The 18,595-nt window shown below is 38.3% G+C and overlaps 1 protein-coding gene across 20 annotated transcripts in view; it reads right to left on the bottom strand.

The window, feature by feature from the left end:
* The window catches only part of afdna (afadin, adherens junction formation factor a), a 137,606-nt gene that overhangs the window by 24,279 nt on the left and 94,732 nt on the right, over window positions 1–18,595 (bottom strand). For all 20 annotated transcript variants that reach the window (XM_067417985.1, XM_067417995.1, XM_067417986.1 and 17 more), the window contains 6 exons: window positions 17,465–17,559; window positions 15,867–16,132; window positions 13,380–13,523; window positions 12,821–13,019; window positions 12,389–12,492; window positions 10,487–10,567 (listed from right to left, as the gene is read on the bottom strand). In XM_067417985.1, the coding sequence (XP_067274086.1) occupies window positions 10,487–10,567; window positions 12,389–12,492; window positions 12,821–13,019; window positions 13,380–13,523; window positions 15,867–16,132; window positions 17,465–17,559 (889 nt within the window). The remainder of the gene's footprint in view (window positions 1–10,486; window positions 10,568–12,388; window positions 12,493–12,820; window positions 13,020–13,379; window positions 13,524–15,866; window positions 16,133–17,464; window positions 17,560–18,595) is intronic.

The raw sequence follows: 18,595 nt of genomic DNA, 5'->3' as shown, positions 1-18,595 counted from the left end.
CCATTGCATGCTACAGAAATTATGATCAAAATAAAAATACTTCAGGATAAAACAATGCAATCATTGTAGCACTTCCTGCACACTTGAAATGGTAACATTAACACTCATAACATTTCTAACACGTAATGCTCCATAACTAGAGATAAATGGTCTGTTCAAGGCTTTAAGCTGACAGAGCACCAGTGATATGAGCTTTAAAGGGGTTTACTTTAGGACTGCGGTTTCAACTTAGCAACATTTGTTTTTTCCAATGGCTGGATTTGCTATTTGAGCAAGTACGTACCCAAAATCCCCTGGCTGCTGCCAGCGGTTCTATTTTAGGGGGATCATGCTCAAATTTAACTATAATAGGAGGTCTGTATTGAATTTCCTATCTCAGCTGTTTTCTAATACAGAAACACAAACTGCTCATACTCACCCACCTGACAAATTAATAGCAGCAAAGTCTGACCACAGCAAAATGTCCACAACAATATTAAGCAGCATAACGGTTTTCAACATTTTCATTATTTGTGAACAGCAAATCAGAATATAAGGTTTCTGAAGGATTATGTGACAGGACTAGAGTAATAATGCTTTCTCTCTCTCTCTCTCTCTCTCTCTCTCTCTCTCTCTCTCTCTCTCTCTCTCTCTATATATATATATATATATATAAATAAACCTTGCTTTTAATCAACATATGTCTTCTCTGCTTTAATAGCCTGTACTCTTTCGAAAGGTACACTATTTACATCTAAATTCCAGAACTTCGCCAACGTCCATGCAATACTCCAAAAGATGCTTTCATGGTCATAACAAACCATTTTCTAAATGGCATACCACCCAAGTCTGCAACACTTCCTCCATGCTGGCTGTTTTGTCCCCCACTGGCTTCAGCATTATATATATAAAAATATATGCTGATCAATATAGGACCGCCTCGAGTGGAGTTATGAGCAACATCTACATTTACCATACAATCATGCTGTATGTTGTTTTTAGCCTCTCTGAAAAGATTCAGACCCCAAAAATGTCACATTAAATCATAAATGTACCTTTTGCAGATCACTTAAACTGAATAAGTTCTGGCTGTCAAATGGAAAAAGATTCTTCATGGGTCCAAACTGGTGAAGTTACATCTACTAGGTGACTCTACTAGAAGAACTAAAAGTTATCAACAAATAGTTTCATTAGATGATTATGATATACTCCTTCCTTCAAAACTCCACCCTACCAGATTAGTTTCTACATTTTCAGAGAGTTTGGCTTTCATTTGATTTGACTGGTATGCGTTCACCACATTGCTCATAGGCCCCGTTTACAACTGGTATTAAGATGCGTTTTGGTTGATCGGATCACAAGTGGTTGATCGGATCAAACGTTTTAGACCCCGTTTACACTTGTATTTAGCTATTTTGTGCTTGTCCACTTTCGAACCATTTCCAGAGGTAGTCGAAAACGCATTCGACCGGATTGTCTACTTTCCACTTACTGATTCAATGCATAAACATTGCATTGCATTTAAACTAGCTGGAGACCCAAGTTTGGTTTGAAGATGAAAAACGTACCAAGCACAATGTTCTCTAACCATTCCAGATTTCCAACATGCACTTGTCACATTCGGCATGGTCTTGAGGCTGTCAGAGCAGAAAAGAAAGCTGCTGCTCTCCGTATGTTTTCTGTCATCTCCGGATGCAAGCTTATTTTGTCCAGTACTTGAAAGTGGACAAGAGAGACACCAGGTGTAAACTGTTATGTGGGGCATAAACTGAAAAAACCTAAACAAAGCTGACCAGAAGCAATGGATCGGGAAACCCAGTAACAAAATCTGCCTGGGAAACAGCAACGTCTTTTATTCTGCCCTCTGAAATAAAGCCAACGTTAGCCACAGACCCCCATAACCCACTCACATTACACTGGCATAAACACACCCTACAATTCAAACACACCCGTAACATGAACACCACACAAATATCAACCAGAACATTCATGACTTAACCACAAATATAGGAAAAATATGAATCAACATGCACGGTTTGCTAACAGGCCCCAAAAATGATTGAGGTCATGCCAGTTATAAAGCACTCAGTCAAAGAGAATTTTAACAATGAAAATATTTTTTGTACAGCCTCAAAAAGTAAAAAACCCACAAACTTCCAAAGAAAAATGTGCTGCATTAAATCAAGGGTGGGGTAATCAAAAACAGACTGATAAGTCATTTGCATGTAAATAAGGAAAATAAAATAGCCATGCAACGACCAGGGTTATAATAATATAACTAAAACTTTAAAAAAAAAAGTTAATTGAAATAAAATAAATATAAACTGAGATGTATATATAAAAAACTTCCAATTGAACATTTTTCACTTTAATTTAGTTTTTTATTTAAATATTAAAAATAATAAAAATTACAACAAAATTACAAAAACTTCAAAATAAAAATGAAAGAACTACATAGATACTAAACAACCCCATCAAATAGCTACAAAACCAGTCTACTGTGAGAAATGATGAAATAAAGGAAACAATGATGGAAGAAATATGCAATCAGACGTCATAAATCATCGTGGTGAAGATGCATAAAAACAACCTACCGCAATGTGCTCTGCCTTAGTATAGCACAAGTCACTTCTTCCCAGTATGTTGTGGGGGTGATGTGATATGATCTTGGACAATGGCTCCTCCTCATAGGGAGTACACAACAACAGGATGGGGGCTTTCCAAAGCATCAGCAGGAATACAAACCAAGTGTTGAAAACTACATGAAACTGCAGTATACCCAAGCTACAACATACGGATGGTTAAAGTTGTTAAGCTACCATTTTAAAAGTAGTCAGAGAAATCACCAGTGCAAAAAAATAAACTACACTGCTAGGAGGCAAAGGATGCTAAAAAGGCAATTTAATAAATGGTACCACTATGATTAGCCAGAAATTCTGCCATTTGACAAGGGGCATCAAAAAAGCCTACAACACATTGACATAATACCTAATGCAACACATTGGAAACTGAGTGCATGCTACCAACAAGAAATCTGAAATGCAGATAGTCCAATGTTGAGCAGGTGAGCAGCTTCTCATCTGCTATAAGGTCTCAACTCATCCTGAGGGAGATGCATGTCGCCTGGCAAAGCCCAAAAGCTTTCTGAGTAGACTTTGAAAGTAAGCATTGCGCTGTGATGAGAAACAACCGTTCAAAAAACAGTCTCTTCCACATTAAAGAGTGAACCTGCGGTGAGAGACACATGAGAAGCCCTAAGGTTGAGTTCTGAGGCGGGGTGGTTTCTACGGCGTCTGAACACGACTGATGTAGGAGTCTCGTGCAGGCCCAGCGGGCGAGCAACTGCTGACCTTTCCTCAGGAAACTTGAGTCAAACTTGCTTTGATCAAAGCTGGAAAACCTGGCACGCAGAACATGAAATGGAGTATGGTCTATAAAAGCCACTGATAAAAAACAGATGCATGTTAACAAGAGAACTAATTGCTACTGTTTTAAAACAAGGGGTGAGGAGATACTGGCTAAAAGAAGTCAATTCAACTCTCTGGGGCTTTGTCCTTTCTAAAAGCGACTGCTTGGTCACTAGACTGTAAAATCTGTTTGAAATGTTTTTATAGAGAATATTATCAACAAATTTATTGAGCTCTTTTTTTAGGACTTCTTGATTATGGCAAAAATCATAATCCCAGTTATTTTGCTCAATATTGAAATCACTATTATAGGTGGGTGATATCAAAGTAATTTGAAATGTCAATGAAATTTCACGATTACCGGTATCAATACTAATACTAATTTAATTAAAGGGATAGTTCACCAATTTCTTTTAATTATGATTCATAAACCCTCAAGCCATCCTAGGTGTATATGACATTTTTCTTACAGATGAATACATTATATATTATATAATACAGTTATATAAAAAAATAGCTAATCCTAGCTATTCCAAGTTTTATAATGGGAGTGCATGAAAGCCTAAAACTTAAAGCCAGAAAAACTGCATCCATCCATTAGGAAAGTAATCCACACAGCTCCGGGGGTTAATAAAGCCCTTCTGAAGAGAATCGCTGGGATTGTGATGAAAAATATCCATATTTAAAACTTTTATAAAGTAAAATATCTAGCTTCCGGCAGACCGCCTTCCATATTCAACTTACAAAGAAAAAATATCGACTCTCACACGTGAAAATGCTTACGCTAAGTCCAACGCCATCGTCAAGCCAGTTATGGTTTTCCATGAGTTGAATACAGAAGGTGGTCCGCCTAAACTATCAGTTACAGAACACAAGTAAACTGTTAGCAATACAATCAGAATAAAACTAAATATTTAATTACAAAAAATACAACAGAACAAAAATACGAACTAAATAAATAGTGCTTTAGGTTTTTCAGGAAGATTTACTAACAGTGGTATTCAGATAAGTAATAGCCTACAACAGAAATTGAATAAAGAAATCAAAATGTAAAGTAACACTGCTGTATACATTAAATATAGACTAATCTTTATTAAAACTACAGTTTATTTATTCAAAAGCAGCGAGTGATTTTGTTGTGTGAATAACATTAATGACAGCAGCAGATTTATTAGGCTGATGTAAATGTAAGAGCTAACGCATGGACCAAATATACTGGTAAACATGCTCTTTCCCAGTGTTTACATTCACTTAAGACATAAATTATTTTGTTTACAAGCCAAGGATAATGACCAAAACGGCATTGTGACATATTTGTGTGTAGGCTATTTGACCGCTTAGGCGGGTATCTGAAGCCTGCAGTATACTTTGCTTATGCGCGTTCCACCCGGTCTCGGAGCGCATGCACAGGAGGCCGCCTAGAGAACAGTATCTCTTTGGCTTAATGCGCTTTTAATAACACTGTTTAATATTTAGCAAAAATAAACTGCATTTTACAACAGTAACTTATTTGGCTGATTTGGATGTCAAGTTTGGGGTTTTAGGGAAGAGTGAAAGTGAACCACTCAGAAGGAAAGGAAAGTGCGATAGGCGAAGCAAGAATATATATATATACACACACACTTTGATATACCATCTTACTTTATGCAATATGTGGGTAAAATAACCATACTTGGATTTTCCCATTCAATACAATGTATTGATACATTTAATCTAATTTGCATATTAATGTGTTCTTGGTGCAACATGTAATGAAGTGTAAGTGTAAAGAAGTGTAATAAAGTATTAAATGACAATTTTCATCATAAAGTGTAATATTTCATATGAATATTTATATGTATTTTTTTCCCCTATTCACTTGTGTCTCCAAAATGCCTGATAAACATGATTTAAGTCCTGCTGTCAACTACAGTGGACATATATGAAATCAATGCACTTTTTTGTAACAAAGTCATATTTTGATTAGAAACCAAACATTTTCCTGAGATGTTGATTTATAACAAACAATTTGAAAATTAATCAGATTTGAATTATAATGACAAAATATTATCATATTTCCATAAGAGTGCTAAACATTAATGTCAGCAATTTTAAAGACCAAGTTGTTGTTGTTTTCCTGGTGAAACCTCTAAACATTTGGTATCTGCGCAAAGCCCCGAATGTGCTCTACAGGATATCCTGACTCAAAACTGTGACGTGTGATACTTGGTCTATTACATATTCAATGAATTAACATTTGATCACCGTCCGATTAGAATTAAGTCAGCTGCCTGTTCCTCACAACAACACAGAACCACGCCTCTATGTGAGATCAACATCCTTTGCACAAGTGTGCCTGTTGCCGAGCGTGTGATGTGGGATTGTATTCTAGGTGTGGTTGTTTTTGTGCTCATCTTTCAGCTTAAAGAAAATAATAACGTCTGTGCAGCTAGTAGACATCTCGGCATATCCAAATTTGAGCATGTAAACATCTCATGTTGTAAATAATATTTTACATGGGCTAAATCCCTTGTTAGCAAAAAAAGAAACCGTTACACACCGCAGCAGGTTGTTTGTCTTTCAGTGTGTCAGAGGGTAAAGGTCAGTAAACTTGGGGATGAACTGAGTCTGTTTGTTTGGGGCTTAGCATTGCCAAAACAACTTCATCACACACAACGCTATACCACAAAAAGACAGTTCAAGCTCATATAGGGCTTAGCATTGCCAAAAGAACTTCTTCACACATAATGGTACACCACAAAAAGACAGTTCAAGCTCATATATTCCCCGCTAGCGGTTGTCTGGCGTAGTCGGCATGTTTGCATCTGCAGTGCAGACATTAGACATTAACAGGAAAGTGTTGAAGTCTGAAGGTGTTCACTGATAACAGTACTTGGAGCAGATGCTAAAACCACAGAATTCCAGATTCCTTTGATGGTCCTAAAACCTCATGCAGCAAGCAAACAAAGTCTACAGCTTCTCGGTCCCACCCTGACGCTTCCTGTCTACGGAAAAGCTTCCCAAACCTGCCGTTGCAAATACAGGAAATTGGAAGCCCAGCTTAGGAAAGACGAGTGCCTTGCAACAGAGGTAGAATTGAACTTCAGTACTCATGTCCCCCTCCCCACTTTAATTTCAAAAACACTCGTGGCGTACTCTCTGGAGAGCCGTACCCCAACCGCACAGTTTCCTGTTCAAGGTTTACGGTTGTGGATGTGATTGGCAAATCAAGTCCTCAGGGAGCTGCACGTGTAGACATAAATGGCTGAGTGTAATTTGTTAACAGCCCCAGGGAGTCAAGGCAGTGCCTGACCTCTGACAGAGATGGTGGAGTCCACGGTGCACTAGAAAAACAGAAAATACATCTATTCACTGAAACTTGACCTGTCACCATCATTTCCTGCTCCGATTAATCACCCACAACAAACAGCACTCTGGAAAAAAAAAAGCAGCCGGGACAGTAGTTCGCTCCTGAACGTAACCAGTCCTTATGGTCACGTCTAGACGGATGGAAGACAGATGGACAGCTGAGGCTGTCAGCTAATGGTGGGTGCCAAAAATCATGACTATCACAAGAGACTTTCAATAACGAGCTGCTTTCAGTCAACGGTCTTCATCACGTCTGAGTGGCCTCCATTCCGGCTCTAATGATCTGCAGACGCTTGGGTTACTTGCTTCAGTTAAGAAAGACCAAACAAAGAGGTCTGTCTTCCTTCATGGTCCTCTGGCAGTGCGTTTAGAAGACAGCTCCATTTTTGGACACAAAGGAAACGTCTCTCCTCTGAATATTTAGATGTAAAGGGACAGAATTATGTCTAAGACATGAGTCATAGCTTAAGTTGAGGGTTCGGTTTTTTTCGCGCAAACTTGACATCTTTTGCTTCAAACATAAAAATGTCCAGAAGTTTTACTATTTAATAACTTGGTTGTAGTCCTCTCATACCCTACAATAGTTCCTTCCTGGACAACACATCTGTAAACTTTTAAATAGAAGATGGTCCTCTAATGGGACACAGTTCTTTACTCTTCCCATCTACTTTCTCTGTCAAAGTAGGAAATGTCACAAACACGATCATCATGATGAACGCACTGACAGTTTGAAGCATCTCTATTTGGATAATTGTAGGGGCTTGTCAGGTTCAATTTTGCCTAAGGGCTGAAGTAAAGTTCTTGAAGAGGGTATGCACCCACAGCTGTCAAAGATCTCATCCCTAGCCAATAGAAAGTGCACAGTGTCCTAAATCCCAAGAAGAAATGGTCAAAGAGTGTTTTATGGTCCTGTTTTCTTTTGAATCTGAGATCCAAAACGAAAAAAAAAAATTCATTTTGGTACATTTCCGCAGTGGGTAGTCACATTGGTTTCACTTCATATCAGTTCAGATAACTAAAAGATTAGGAGACATAACAGTCGAGAAAACTCCATGTTGGGCTCACATTCTGTTCTCCACTCTCAAAGTCCTCAGGAAATCCAGGCTCACGTATGGGAGTCACACATCCTTCCATTGTTGTCATGCATGAGATCAAGAAGCCCACGAGAAGGAAGTTAGTGAGCTATTGTGCAAAAAATCAAGTACACAAACAAAAAGTTTTGCTCTGAGAAGTTGGGTTCTGCAATAAAACAGAAGAACCGATTCCGCTTTGATTCGTGTGGCAACAACTTATTTCAGCACTGAAGCAGAAATCATGGGAAAATGTCAGGTAGGCCCTTGTCAGTGTGAAGTACGGAGGTCAGGATTTCCCTTGTTCTTTCCCCTGAAACTTAACACCATCCCAAAAGAGCTGTTATCGCACAAACATCTGCAGCCTAAGAAAATGCAGCCCTGCGACAGTAGCGTGGCCATATGGCTGGATCAACCCTTCTAGATTGCTTGCAACAAGTAATGATGAGTCACTAATACTGGAATACATGATGGGGAACTTCATGTAGAGCTTGTATTCATTATCCCTGTGACCCTGATTACACGATACCGCTGTGCGCACAACCACAAACATCTAAGATTGAAAATGTACTGTACAGTACAAAGTTATCTTTAACAAAAAATGAAATGTGCATATGTGCTTTGCTATGCTAAATCTGTACGTTCGCTCTTACGATTTTTTTGTGCATAAGCCGATTTGTCTTAAATGCGTGGCGAGAGCCAATAGAAAAAAATATACCACCTGTACAACGTGCATTTACATGTTTGTGCAGTCTGGTCGCATGACTCTGTTTACATTGGCAAAACATTGCTTTTTCACACTTGATAACATTCGCCTGAATTAATGTGAGCAAGTGTGTAAGCCCTTGTCTGGCATTTATATAGTCTGAAGTACCATGTTTAGGGTACAAAAATTACTTCAATTAATAAACAGGTAATAAACTAATAAACAGATCTCAGTTTCACAACCATCTGATAGCTTTAACGGTTTACAATTAGCAATAACATGAAATAAAAAATAAAAATAAACAAGAAGTATTTTCATATCATTTATTAATCTTAGGCTAAAATTAATTTCTACATATAATATGTTTCTGTTTAGTACCAGACCCTTAATAATGCCATTAGTATGAATAAAAATGAGCAAAGATTAATGAGCATTTGTTCATTTGTAGTTCATGATATCCAATGCATTTAAAGAATGTTTTCAAATTGAACCTTATTATAAAGTGCCACACTGACGGCAAACTATAAACGAACTAAAATCACTGTGATGTCTTTTTAGCACACTATTAATCTCTCAGCGTTTACTTGCTAACTCTCCCACATAAAAAAAAGAAAGAAAGACACGCGCTCCATGTCAAGTGGTTTCTTACCGGCTCCTTCCTCCCGACCACAGAGAACCACATGATACTGCGCTCCTCTCTGGAGTCGAGACTGAACTGAGAAATCAACTAATAGCGGTCCAGGAAAACGTATCCAACTCTTTCAAAGCAGACAGGTCTACTGTGGAGCGACTCCTGGGCTACATGTTAAACAGCATATGCAAATATCTGAAGCCAGAGTAGGAAATACCACATCCAGACTGTTATACAAGTGAAACTCCCACAACTCACTAACAGTTAGTTGAAGTTTTAGTGCTGCTTCCAGCTGCGTCCCAGCACACCGGGACAGACCGTCTCTCCACTTTAGATCCTCCCCTTTGTCCCCGAGCGTGCCTTACACCCCTTACTCACTCCTCCTCTCCTTCTCCTCCCATTTTTCACTCCTTCCCTCCTATTCTACCTCTACCAAACTTCATGCATCCTCAGAGACACAGAGTTGAAAATAGACTCTGTAAAGGGGAGGTTTTGCTATGAAAATAAACAGTTCCTGTTAGCCCCCTTCTCCAGCCTCTACACCTCCTCTGAACCTGACGCACATCTGGTGGGGGGAAAAAGGTTCTTCTGCCCCCTAAAGTGGTAAAACACAGGCTACTGAACTACAACGGTCTTTTCTTCAAAACCCACTAAGAAAAATCCAAATCTGAAACAGAAGGTTTACTTGCACAGTAACTCGTGTTCTAACTGCATATATCAGTCACTACTAGTAAGAGTTTAGAGTATAAACAAAAACCTAACATGCAATGTTGACATCGAAACTAATCTTTCTATGCTGACGAGAGTAAATGGTGGAAACTTGCCAAAAACACTGAATATTTTAGTCCTTTGACTGTGCCATAAACTCTAACATGAACAACTGCATTTTGTGAAAAGTGTGATGACCCAAAACACACTTCCTTCTGCTAAAAGCAGCAGTCTATCCAACACGGAAAGAGTATTGATTTGCTTATGACTTAGTTTTACATTTGAATGTTTGACAAGCACACAGATACGCTTGTGACTAAACCAAACCGAGTGTGTCCTCTCAAAAGCAGATGCCTGTCTGGACAGTCAGTCATGACCTGGGAATGGCAACAACTTTACTGCCCACTCAGATTATAGCAACCTTTAACATCAGAAAGCAGAATGGTTCTTCAAAAACGTTTACTGTTCTCTTTACCTGCATCAAAGTGCTATTGGAACTAGATCTATGCCAAAACCAAAGGCCCTCCTCAAGGATTTATATGATTGTATCCCTGCTACAGCACTCTGACCCCTGCAAGAAGCACATAGAAATTGAAAGTGGGGCAATATTATACTCCCCGAAAAAGAAGTCTCTTACCTTTGCCGCCACAATACTGAGGCCCATTCCATTGTGTTTCTTCAAAGTCACGGTCACAATTTCCGGTTCCTTCCGCATTGGCTGTGGAGAGAGAAGACAGGTGAGTTTACTTGTGAAAAGTACTGTATCTTCAGCTTTAGGTCCACTCTGCTTCTGGGAGCTGTGTCTGGTGGCTGTTCCTAGAGCAAACTGAGCTAAGAAGAGGAGGAGGAGGGAGAATTAGGGAGGTTCTGCCACTGCTGGTTCTCAGAGCACAGCCGACCGCAGAGCGAAACGGCGGGCTCTGGAGACGAGTCAAGAATGAAAGCCACATGTGTCGACTCCAGAGTGTATCAGGCCTCGGTGGGCTCGCTTATGCACAGGCCGGGCCTGGGAGAAAGAGACCAGATTCCCACAGAGGAACAGTGCCACAGCCTCTCCTTTAGCGAGCCTCACGGCGTAAATGCTGCACATGGCACGCATTCATTGTACATGGAACTTCAGCTATGCTGCCCATCAACATTGTTTAGAACAGCTTTTGGGTTGGGGGGCAGAACTGGTAGGGTTAAAAAAAAAAAGAGAGGAAAAAAAAGAATTCATCCTTCCTGCATGCAAATAGCAAGTGTCTTTAGCTTTGCAAAAAGATTTTCTGGGACAACATGTTTTCAAAATGTCAAAAAAAAAGTGCGTTTTACTTGTATAATGTGTGTCAAAGAACATTCAACGCGGAACAATTTATATATATATATATATATATATATATATATATATATATATATATATATATATATATATATATATATATATATATATATATACATATACACACACACACAATTTTTTTTTTAAATAGGTAATATTTTTATTAATATTAATAATAATATGGACTTATTAGAAAGGTATAAGTCATGTATAAATACATACATGAACTATTGGCAGGAGTTTAGAAAAAACAGTCGAATAGCCATTTTGCTAGTAGTGAACAGTTAGATAATGTCTTGATTATAAAACTTTAAATCCTATAAATCTTTTATCTTTAAAACCCTGTGCTGAATTATGCTCAATAGGACCAGGAATTGCAAACAAGATCAATTTTGATTTCATATTGACCGAGGAATTGTCACAATATGTGAGTTTTATGGTAAGCATTGGTCCTGGGACGGCTGTAAGAAAGGGATGTTGGAGTGGGTGGGTTGGTCTGGCACACGACTAAGTTGCGTTCATCAGATTTCTGTGTGGTATTTAAATCTGTTTTTTTTTTTAATTAAAGCTCTGAGCTCCAGCTTGATTTGCTGCAAGGCAGACCAGCATTATGTATTAAAAAAATTATGAGCTTATGACATTATGTAAAAAGAAAAATCCACTTACGTAAAAATACGACAGACAGTAAAAAAACAACTAATTACAGGGGAGGAGGAGCAATTAAGGGCTTTGCCTATTCAGGGTGAGGAGAAGGATATTATTTACAGACAGTCCTTGGGCACTATGGTCAAATATTGCCCTGTGTGGCATAACTGGTGTTGGCTGGAATCTAAGACAATGTTAGTCTGACAGAACACACACTAGCAAATGACATCAGACAATCCCTGGAGCTGTTTGCAAGTATTTCACTTGTGAGTTTGCAATTCTCACATACTGTTTGTAAAAAAACAACTGAATAATCTATCTATCTATCTATCTATCTATCTATCTATCTATCTATCTATCTATCTATCTATCTATCTATCTATCTATCTATCTATCTATCTATCTATCTATCTATCTATCTATCCATCCATCCATCCATCCATCCATCCATCCATCCATCCATCCATCCATCCATCCATCCATCCATCCATCCATCCATCCATCCATCCATCCATCCATCCATCCATCCATCCATCCATCCATCCATCCATCCATCCATCCATCGTTAGAACTTACCAATTCTGATGTGTCAGCTGAGAAATGACTGTCACAATCCGCTCCTTCGAAATAGATGGTCCAAGTTCCTGGAGAACGTGGATGCGGGGTCAATCTACAGAAACCTAGTGGAGAACAAGCAGATCAGAACACATCCACCAAGCGTAAAACTTAAAATCCACTGGTCTCTCCCTGTCTTTGTCACACACCTGTAAAAACACACACGCACTCTCCCTCTCTTGCAAAACACAAATACTGATAGGAATGGCAGCAAACAGACTTTTCTACAGGACCTTAACAAACCACATTCCATTGGCATGGCCTCAGCCTTAAATAAATAAACTGAACAACCTCTGATTCACCATCCACCTGATACTCATTGTGCACACCGCAACTGACATCAAACACTCGGAAACTCATTGAGAGTTGCAGCAATCTGTTCATCTTCCGTACCTCTCTGGCAAAGCGGCTCTAAGAACTCTTGGAATCCGTTGGGAATGTTCCGCACCACATCGCACGAGTAGCCGTCCTCAGGCAGTAGGAAAGGCAGCTGGAGATCAGGATCCTCTTCCAGCTGTACTTCCCGCCCATCGCTTCGGGCCAGTTCGTCCGCCGTGTTCTCGGCCACAGCCACCACGTGATCGATCAGCTCCTGGGGGCATGAAGGGGACAATGATCATGATGTTACATAAGAACGCAAGCAAACCTTGACATGCTGTGAAACTCTTCCATCCAATGTTGTATATCTTTGTAGAGTGAGTTTTTTGGGGGGGATGCAGTGCGTTTAATTCAGTGTGGGAGAAGTTACAGAATGGCTAACATCAATACAGCACCTTTTACAGTCATGAGTGTAATATTTCAAACAAACAAAAAGGTCATATTATGAGAAACCCTGAGGTTGAGACAAATGAGCAGAGCTACTATGAAAGTGCAGCACACCTGGTTCGGTTTATCTAAAAAAGGACACGTCACAGGGCAGGACTACACAGCCTTAATGAGACAGTTCACTTACAGGAGGAATGTAGGGTTCATCGGGAGCACAGTGGTAGTTGCTCAGCAGAGCGTTGAGCTGCAAAGAGTTGAGCTTGAAGCAGGTGTTGTTGATGTTCTGCACATCTTGCATGGAGTACTTGTCCATGGTGAGGAGGGTCGTTGCCTTGAGAGACAGAGGGTCAGTTATAACGTTTCAATTCATAGATCATCATCTAATTAGGAAAGCGTTTTTTAAGGGTGTGTTCAGACATGTAGTTTAGGTTGCTTGGTTCATTTAGTCTGGACCAAAACAAAAAAACATTTAGTCAAGGTCTGCTTAGCAGTCACATTGGCATTTTAACACTGAACCTAAAGGCATTAGGATATGTCCTTTATAGGGTCGCATCTTGTAACATCAAGTCCCGTTTTTAGTTTAAGTGTCTTTGATCCATGTTGCATTCATATTTAAATTGAACTGCACCACAGTTTGTTTGGAAGCGCTGAAAAGATGGGTCTCAGTCCGCTAGTTTAGCAGCGTTCACACTCATTCAAATGATCCGCAGTAACCGAGCAATCATACCAGGGTTTGGTTTAATATAACTAACCAAACCTGCCAAGTGTAAACCTTTTAGGACAAGCCCAACCTTCAATCAAACCAGAAAATCACCTAGTCACTACCAATGTTCCCTCTAAAACAGAACGTAGTCCATGTAATAGATGGTATTATATGGGCAAAGCTATATTAAAATAGTTTATATCAGAAAATAAGAAATAAAAGAAAATAAATGAATATGTTTAATAAGTACATTTAAAGATATTTAAATAAATATAATAATAATCTGTATTTTTAGCCATATGTTAGCACTAAATTGCTGTTATATAAAAATGAGATGATCGATCACACACACATATTATATATATAAGTTAAAAAACAGCATTTTAATGATATCATTATTGAAATAAATATTTGTACATGTAAAAAAAAAATCCACTGTCGCACCGCAAGAGAAATCAAGTGAAACATTTAAAATTTGGTGCAAAACTGTCCAAAAAATAAAATACAATATACACTTTTTCTTATACATTCATATAAATCTTAACGGTCCTGTTCTTCGCGATTCCATCTTTCAAACTTTAGTTAGTGTGTAATGTTGCTGTTGGAGCATAAATAATACCTGTAAAATTATAAAGCTCAAAGTTCAATGCCAAGCGAGATATTTTATTTAACAGAAGTTCCCTTTCAAAGCCTACAGCGTACAACGGCCGGTTTGGACTACACCCCTGCACTTCCTTCAGGAATGACGTCACTAGAACCGTTTGTTGACTAACCCTCCGCCCACAAGAACACGCAAAACAGGGGGCGTGGTCTTGTTGCTCTCCCATTATCAATCATTGTATACACAAAAAAGGGATTATAATCCGTTTGTGCAGGTACATGCATGTTTTGCTGATGTTGTGAGGGTAAATGTTTGCAAAAGAATAGAAAATATATAGATATATGCTGCCTCAGCCAATCGCACTACATTACTGCCGGTCTCAACACTGAGCGTGTTACATGCACCCTCATAATGCAATGGGATAATGTAATCCCATATAAGGGGATTTTGGCAATATTGTGATAAAACTTTACACGCAATACTTTGATCAAATACGACTAAAGCTCAATCGTAATAGCCATATTTGCATTAAAACAGTTCAAAAAACGAAAAGGTAATATTAAGAGATGTACATTTCAAACGCAGTATTGTCAATATTGTTTACTCTATTTTGCATTTAAATAATAGTTCCAAGACAAGCCACAGCAGAATTGTAATGCGTCTCCATCACACAACAGTGTTTCGTTAGTGAACAAATCAGAAATAGACGATTCTTTAAAAGAATTGGGAGAGTTTATATATGAATACAGTCAGTTTTAGTAATATTAAGTTAAGTTTTAGTAATATGTAATATTAACTACATGTACTTACTTTAGGATTAGGGTTTGGTTTGGGGTTAGCTGCATATTATGCATAATTTATAGTTATTACTGTATAGTAACTACATGCAAGATGTGTAACAATGACACTAAAATAAAGTGTTACCAAACTGCATTCATAAAGGTAAAAATTCACCTGAAAATCAATTGTACAATTAAAAAAAACATAGATGTACCAGCAGTCTAAGTGGAAAAGAGGGGATACATAGAAGAATGTTATATGCCTCTAAAAGGTTCTAAAAAGTGTGGGAACTACTGGTCTACAGAAAAGCTAATTAATAAAAATGTTGACAAATATAGTAAAAAATCTCTAATAAAAAATACAATAAAAATCCCACTAATAAAGAGAGTACATATTTGGACCCGATAAGTCTAAAAGTGACAAAATGTGTCTGTAATGGTTTGGGTTTGGGATGAGTGTAGTAAACATAACTACTTTAATCTCTAACTTATATTAGCTTAACTAAAAATAAATGCATAAATAAAAACGCAACTTTACAGAAGGTCTTGATAAGAGAAGTATAACAGTATATATATATTTGTGTGTGGTACCTGGACTATGCGGCTGAGGTGGCAGTCTGCAGCAAGCTCCAATCCTTGTTTCTCAGCCCATGCCTCGATATGGCTGAGCTGCTGTCGTAGAATGGCGCCCCAGTAGTGCGAGCACAGGCCCGAGTCGGCCTCTGTCACCAACTTGTTAAAGAGCCACATATTGATGAAGTGGAAGAGCTGCGAGAATAGCTGGATGGTAAGGGCCGCGTTGACTCTGCACCGCCGCAGAAGGGACATGGCACCCGTCAGTGTGTGCAGAACATCGTCTGTGACAAAACAGAAAAGTCAAGGGTTTTTCTTAAAGGTGCCCTAGAATGAAAAATTGAATCAACCTTGCCATAGTGAAATAATGAGAGTTCAGTACATGGACATCACATACTGTGAGTCTCAAACACCATTGCCTCCTACTTCTTATGTAAATCTGGTGAACCAAAAACACCACGGAAAAATAAGTGATTCTCAACATAACGCCAACCGTGACGCAACTGTTGGGGATCATTTATACGAAAGTTTCTCAGAGACAGCATTGTCTAGATAATGCAAGATGCTTACAGTAACAACAGGGAACACCAAGTACCATACAAAACTAAATAGTGTGTCAAATGACAAAGGGAAATATTATCTATCATCTCCCCCTCCATCTCTCATTTCTGTCAATAGGAGGAGGGGGAGATGTGAGGGAGGATTGAAAGCCGGGACTTTTTACTGCGCCGAGTACTCTCAGAAGTGCTATGCCGCCATACATTATAGTTCTCCTTTTTAAATCACTTAGAAAAGCACCAAGTCTTATTTTATGTCATCATACTTGATCTGTTTGATTGAACTGTATTTAAATAGGGAAACCGTGGAGGTGTTTGGTCCCGTCTAACTTGGTCTCTGTTTGGTACCATAGTGAATGAACTGGGCTTAGTGGGCTAAGCTAAATCGTCACTGCGCGTCAGAGCGATTTAGTGCCCGCACTCAGACGAGAGAGGTGTGTGTCAAGTCGTTTTAGTTAAGGGAATAACATGGTTTAATATGAAAAGCAGTGAAGTATCCCTTTAATGCAGTATAAACAGACAAGTTAAAATTGTTGTATTTATTTTAATTGCAATTAAAATGGTGCAATGTTAACTATCTCTATAAGCTGGGACAAATATTTATTAAATGTGTGTTTAAATGTCCCTTGTGAAAAGGGTTTGGAAATAATTTCTAGAGAACTGGAAGTGTTTTTGTGTTGCTTAAGATGTTGACATTCTTCTAGTCAAGTGGGCATGCTTGTGATATTTTGGTGAAAGAGATCCAAAAAAAAAAAAAAAAAGAAGGAAACAAAAGAAAAAGAAAGAAAACCCTTTTTAGATAAGATATTAAGACGCTGTAAACAGCTGTAAAGGAACTTAAATATCACTGTTTTGGGCAGAGCACTTCTGCTGTTGAGTTTCAAAATCACCACTAGGTGGTCCCACAACCATTTCATTTTCACTTCAAATGAAGACAAAATAGCTTTGTCCTTTAAATACAAATTAAGACCTACGTATCTACAACTCATATTTATATATGCCAGGTCAAAAAAAGCAACGGTTGTGCATCTGAAAAGGTGAGATGAGGTCTCTGCTTACCTATCTTGGGCCTCTGTGGGTTTTGTTCATCAGGATCTTCCAGGAAAGCTGGCATGTAGTTATTCAGATCTGACTGCAGGCAGTGCACCAAGTACCTGCAAGAACACACATTATTTATTGTCCATATATCCACCAGCAAGGGCCTAAAGGAACATCCTGTAGAATCCCACAGTAAATCTGAGACCTGGCCGCTTCACAAACCGCACAGCCCGCATAAAAGCAGTTGTTTCAGCTGGTCATTCCAGTGCTTAAATGAAACGGAGGCCCTCTGACCGCATTGTTTGTGCTGAAAACCGGCCCCAGGACCGTAACACACTCTCGTACACCCAAACTACAGCTCAGCCAATACAAGCCAGACCCAGAAAATTCCTTACATTCAGCACTTCCTGCCACCTGATAATGGTTACAGGAACACAGTATGAACAAGGTAAAAGATGTTTTACAAATCACATTTTTTAATTGACTACTGAACAAATTGTTGTTATCATACGACATAAATATTGTGCTAAAATGTATGTATAAATACATTTAAATTTAATATTGAATTAAAGTTCAATTTTACATTTTATTGAATATGTATTATGACAAATATGTAAATATTTAAATATTTTTTAGTTTAATTATAAAAAATGATGTTTTTTAATATATATATATGTGTGTGTGTATTATAACACATTTGCCAAATAAACATTTTATTTGTATGTATAGATTTTATTTAGCATTTTATTCAGCATTTTTATTTAGTCCAACCAAAATGTATTCAGACACCTTCACCATTTTCTTACATTATCACAGTTTATTCGCTAGAGTTTAGAAAATGGTAATAAAACATGACAAGAACTAGAGTTAAACTGTGTCAGAATAAAATTCATCTTGATAATATCATAACTTTGATGGGAAGGTATCTAATGGACTACAATCAACCAATCAGTTGTTTGTCAACCAATTTAGTTCAACCAATGACCAAGAAATGCTTAATTTTGTTCGGTCTGTGGTGTAAAAGTGGCATTAGTAATTAAAGAAAAAGGTCAGGTAAAAATGTCTGAATAAACTTGGACCCAATGTTTTATAAATTATACCGGTAGTCCACTGTATGAAGAATTTTTGGGTATAATATATCAATTTACTTTA

The sequence above is a fragment of the Pseudorasbora parva genome, chromosome 15, assembly GCF_024679245.1.
Source record: "Pseudorasbora parva isolate DD20220531a chromosome 15, ASM2467924v1, whole genome shotgun sequence".
Taxonomy (NCBI): Eukaryota; Metazoa; Chordata; class Actinopteri; order Cypriniformes; family Gobionidae; genus Pseudorasbora; species Pseudorasbora parva.
This window is presented reverse-complemented; position numbering and strand designations above follow the sequence as displayed.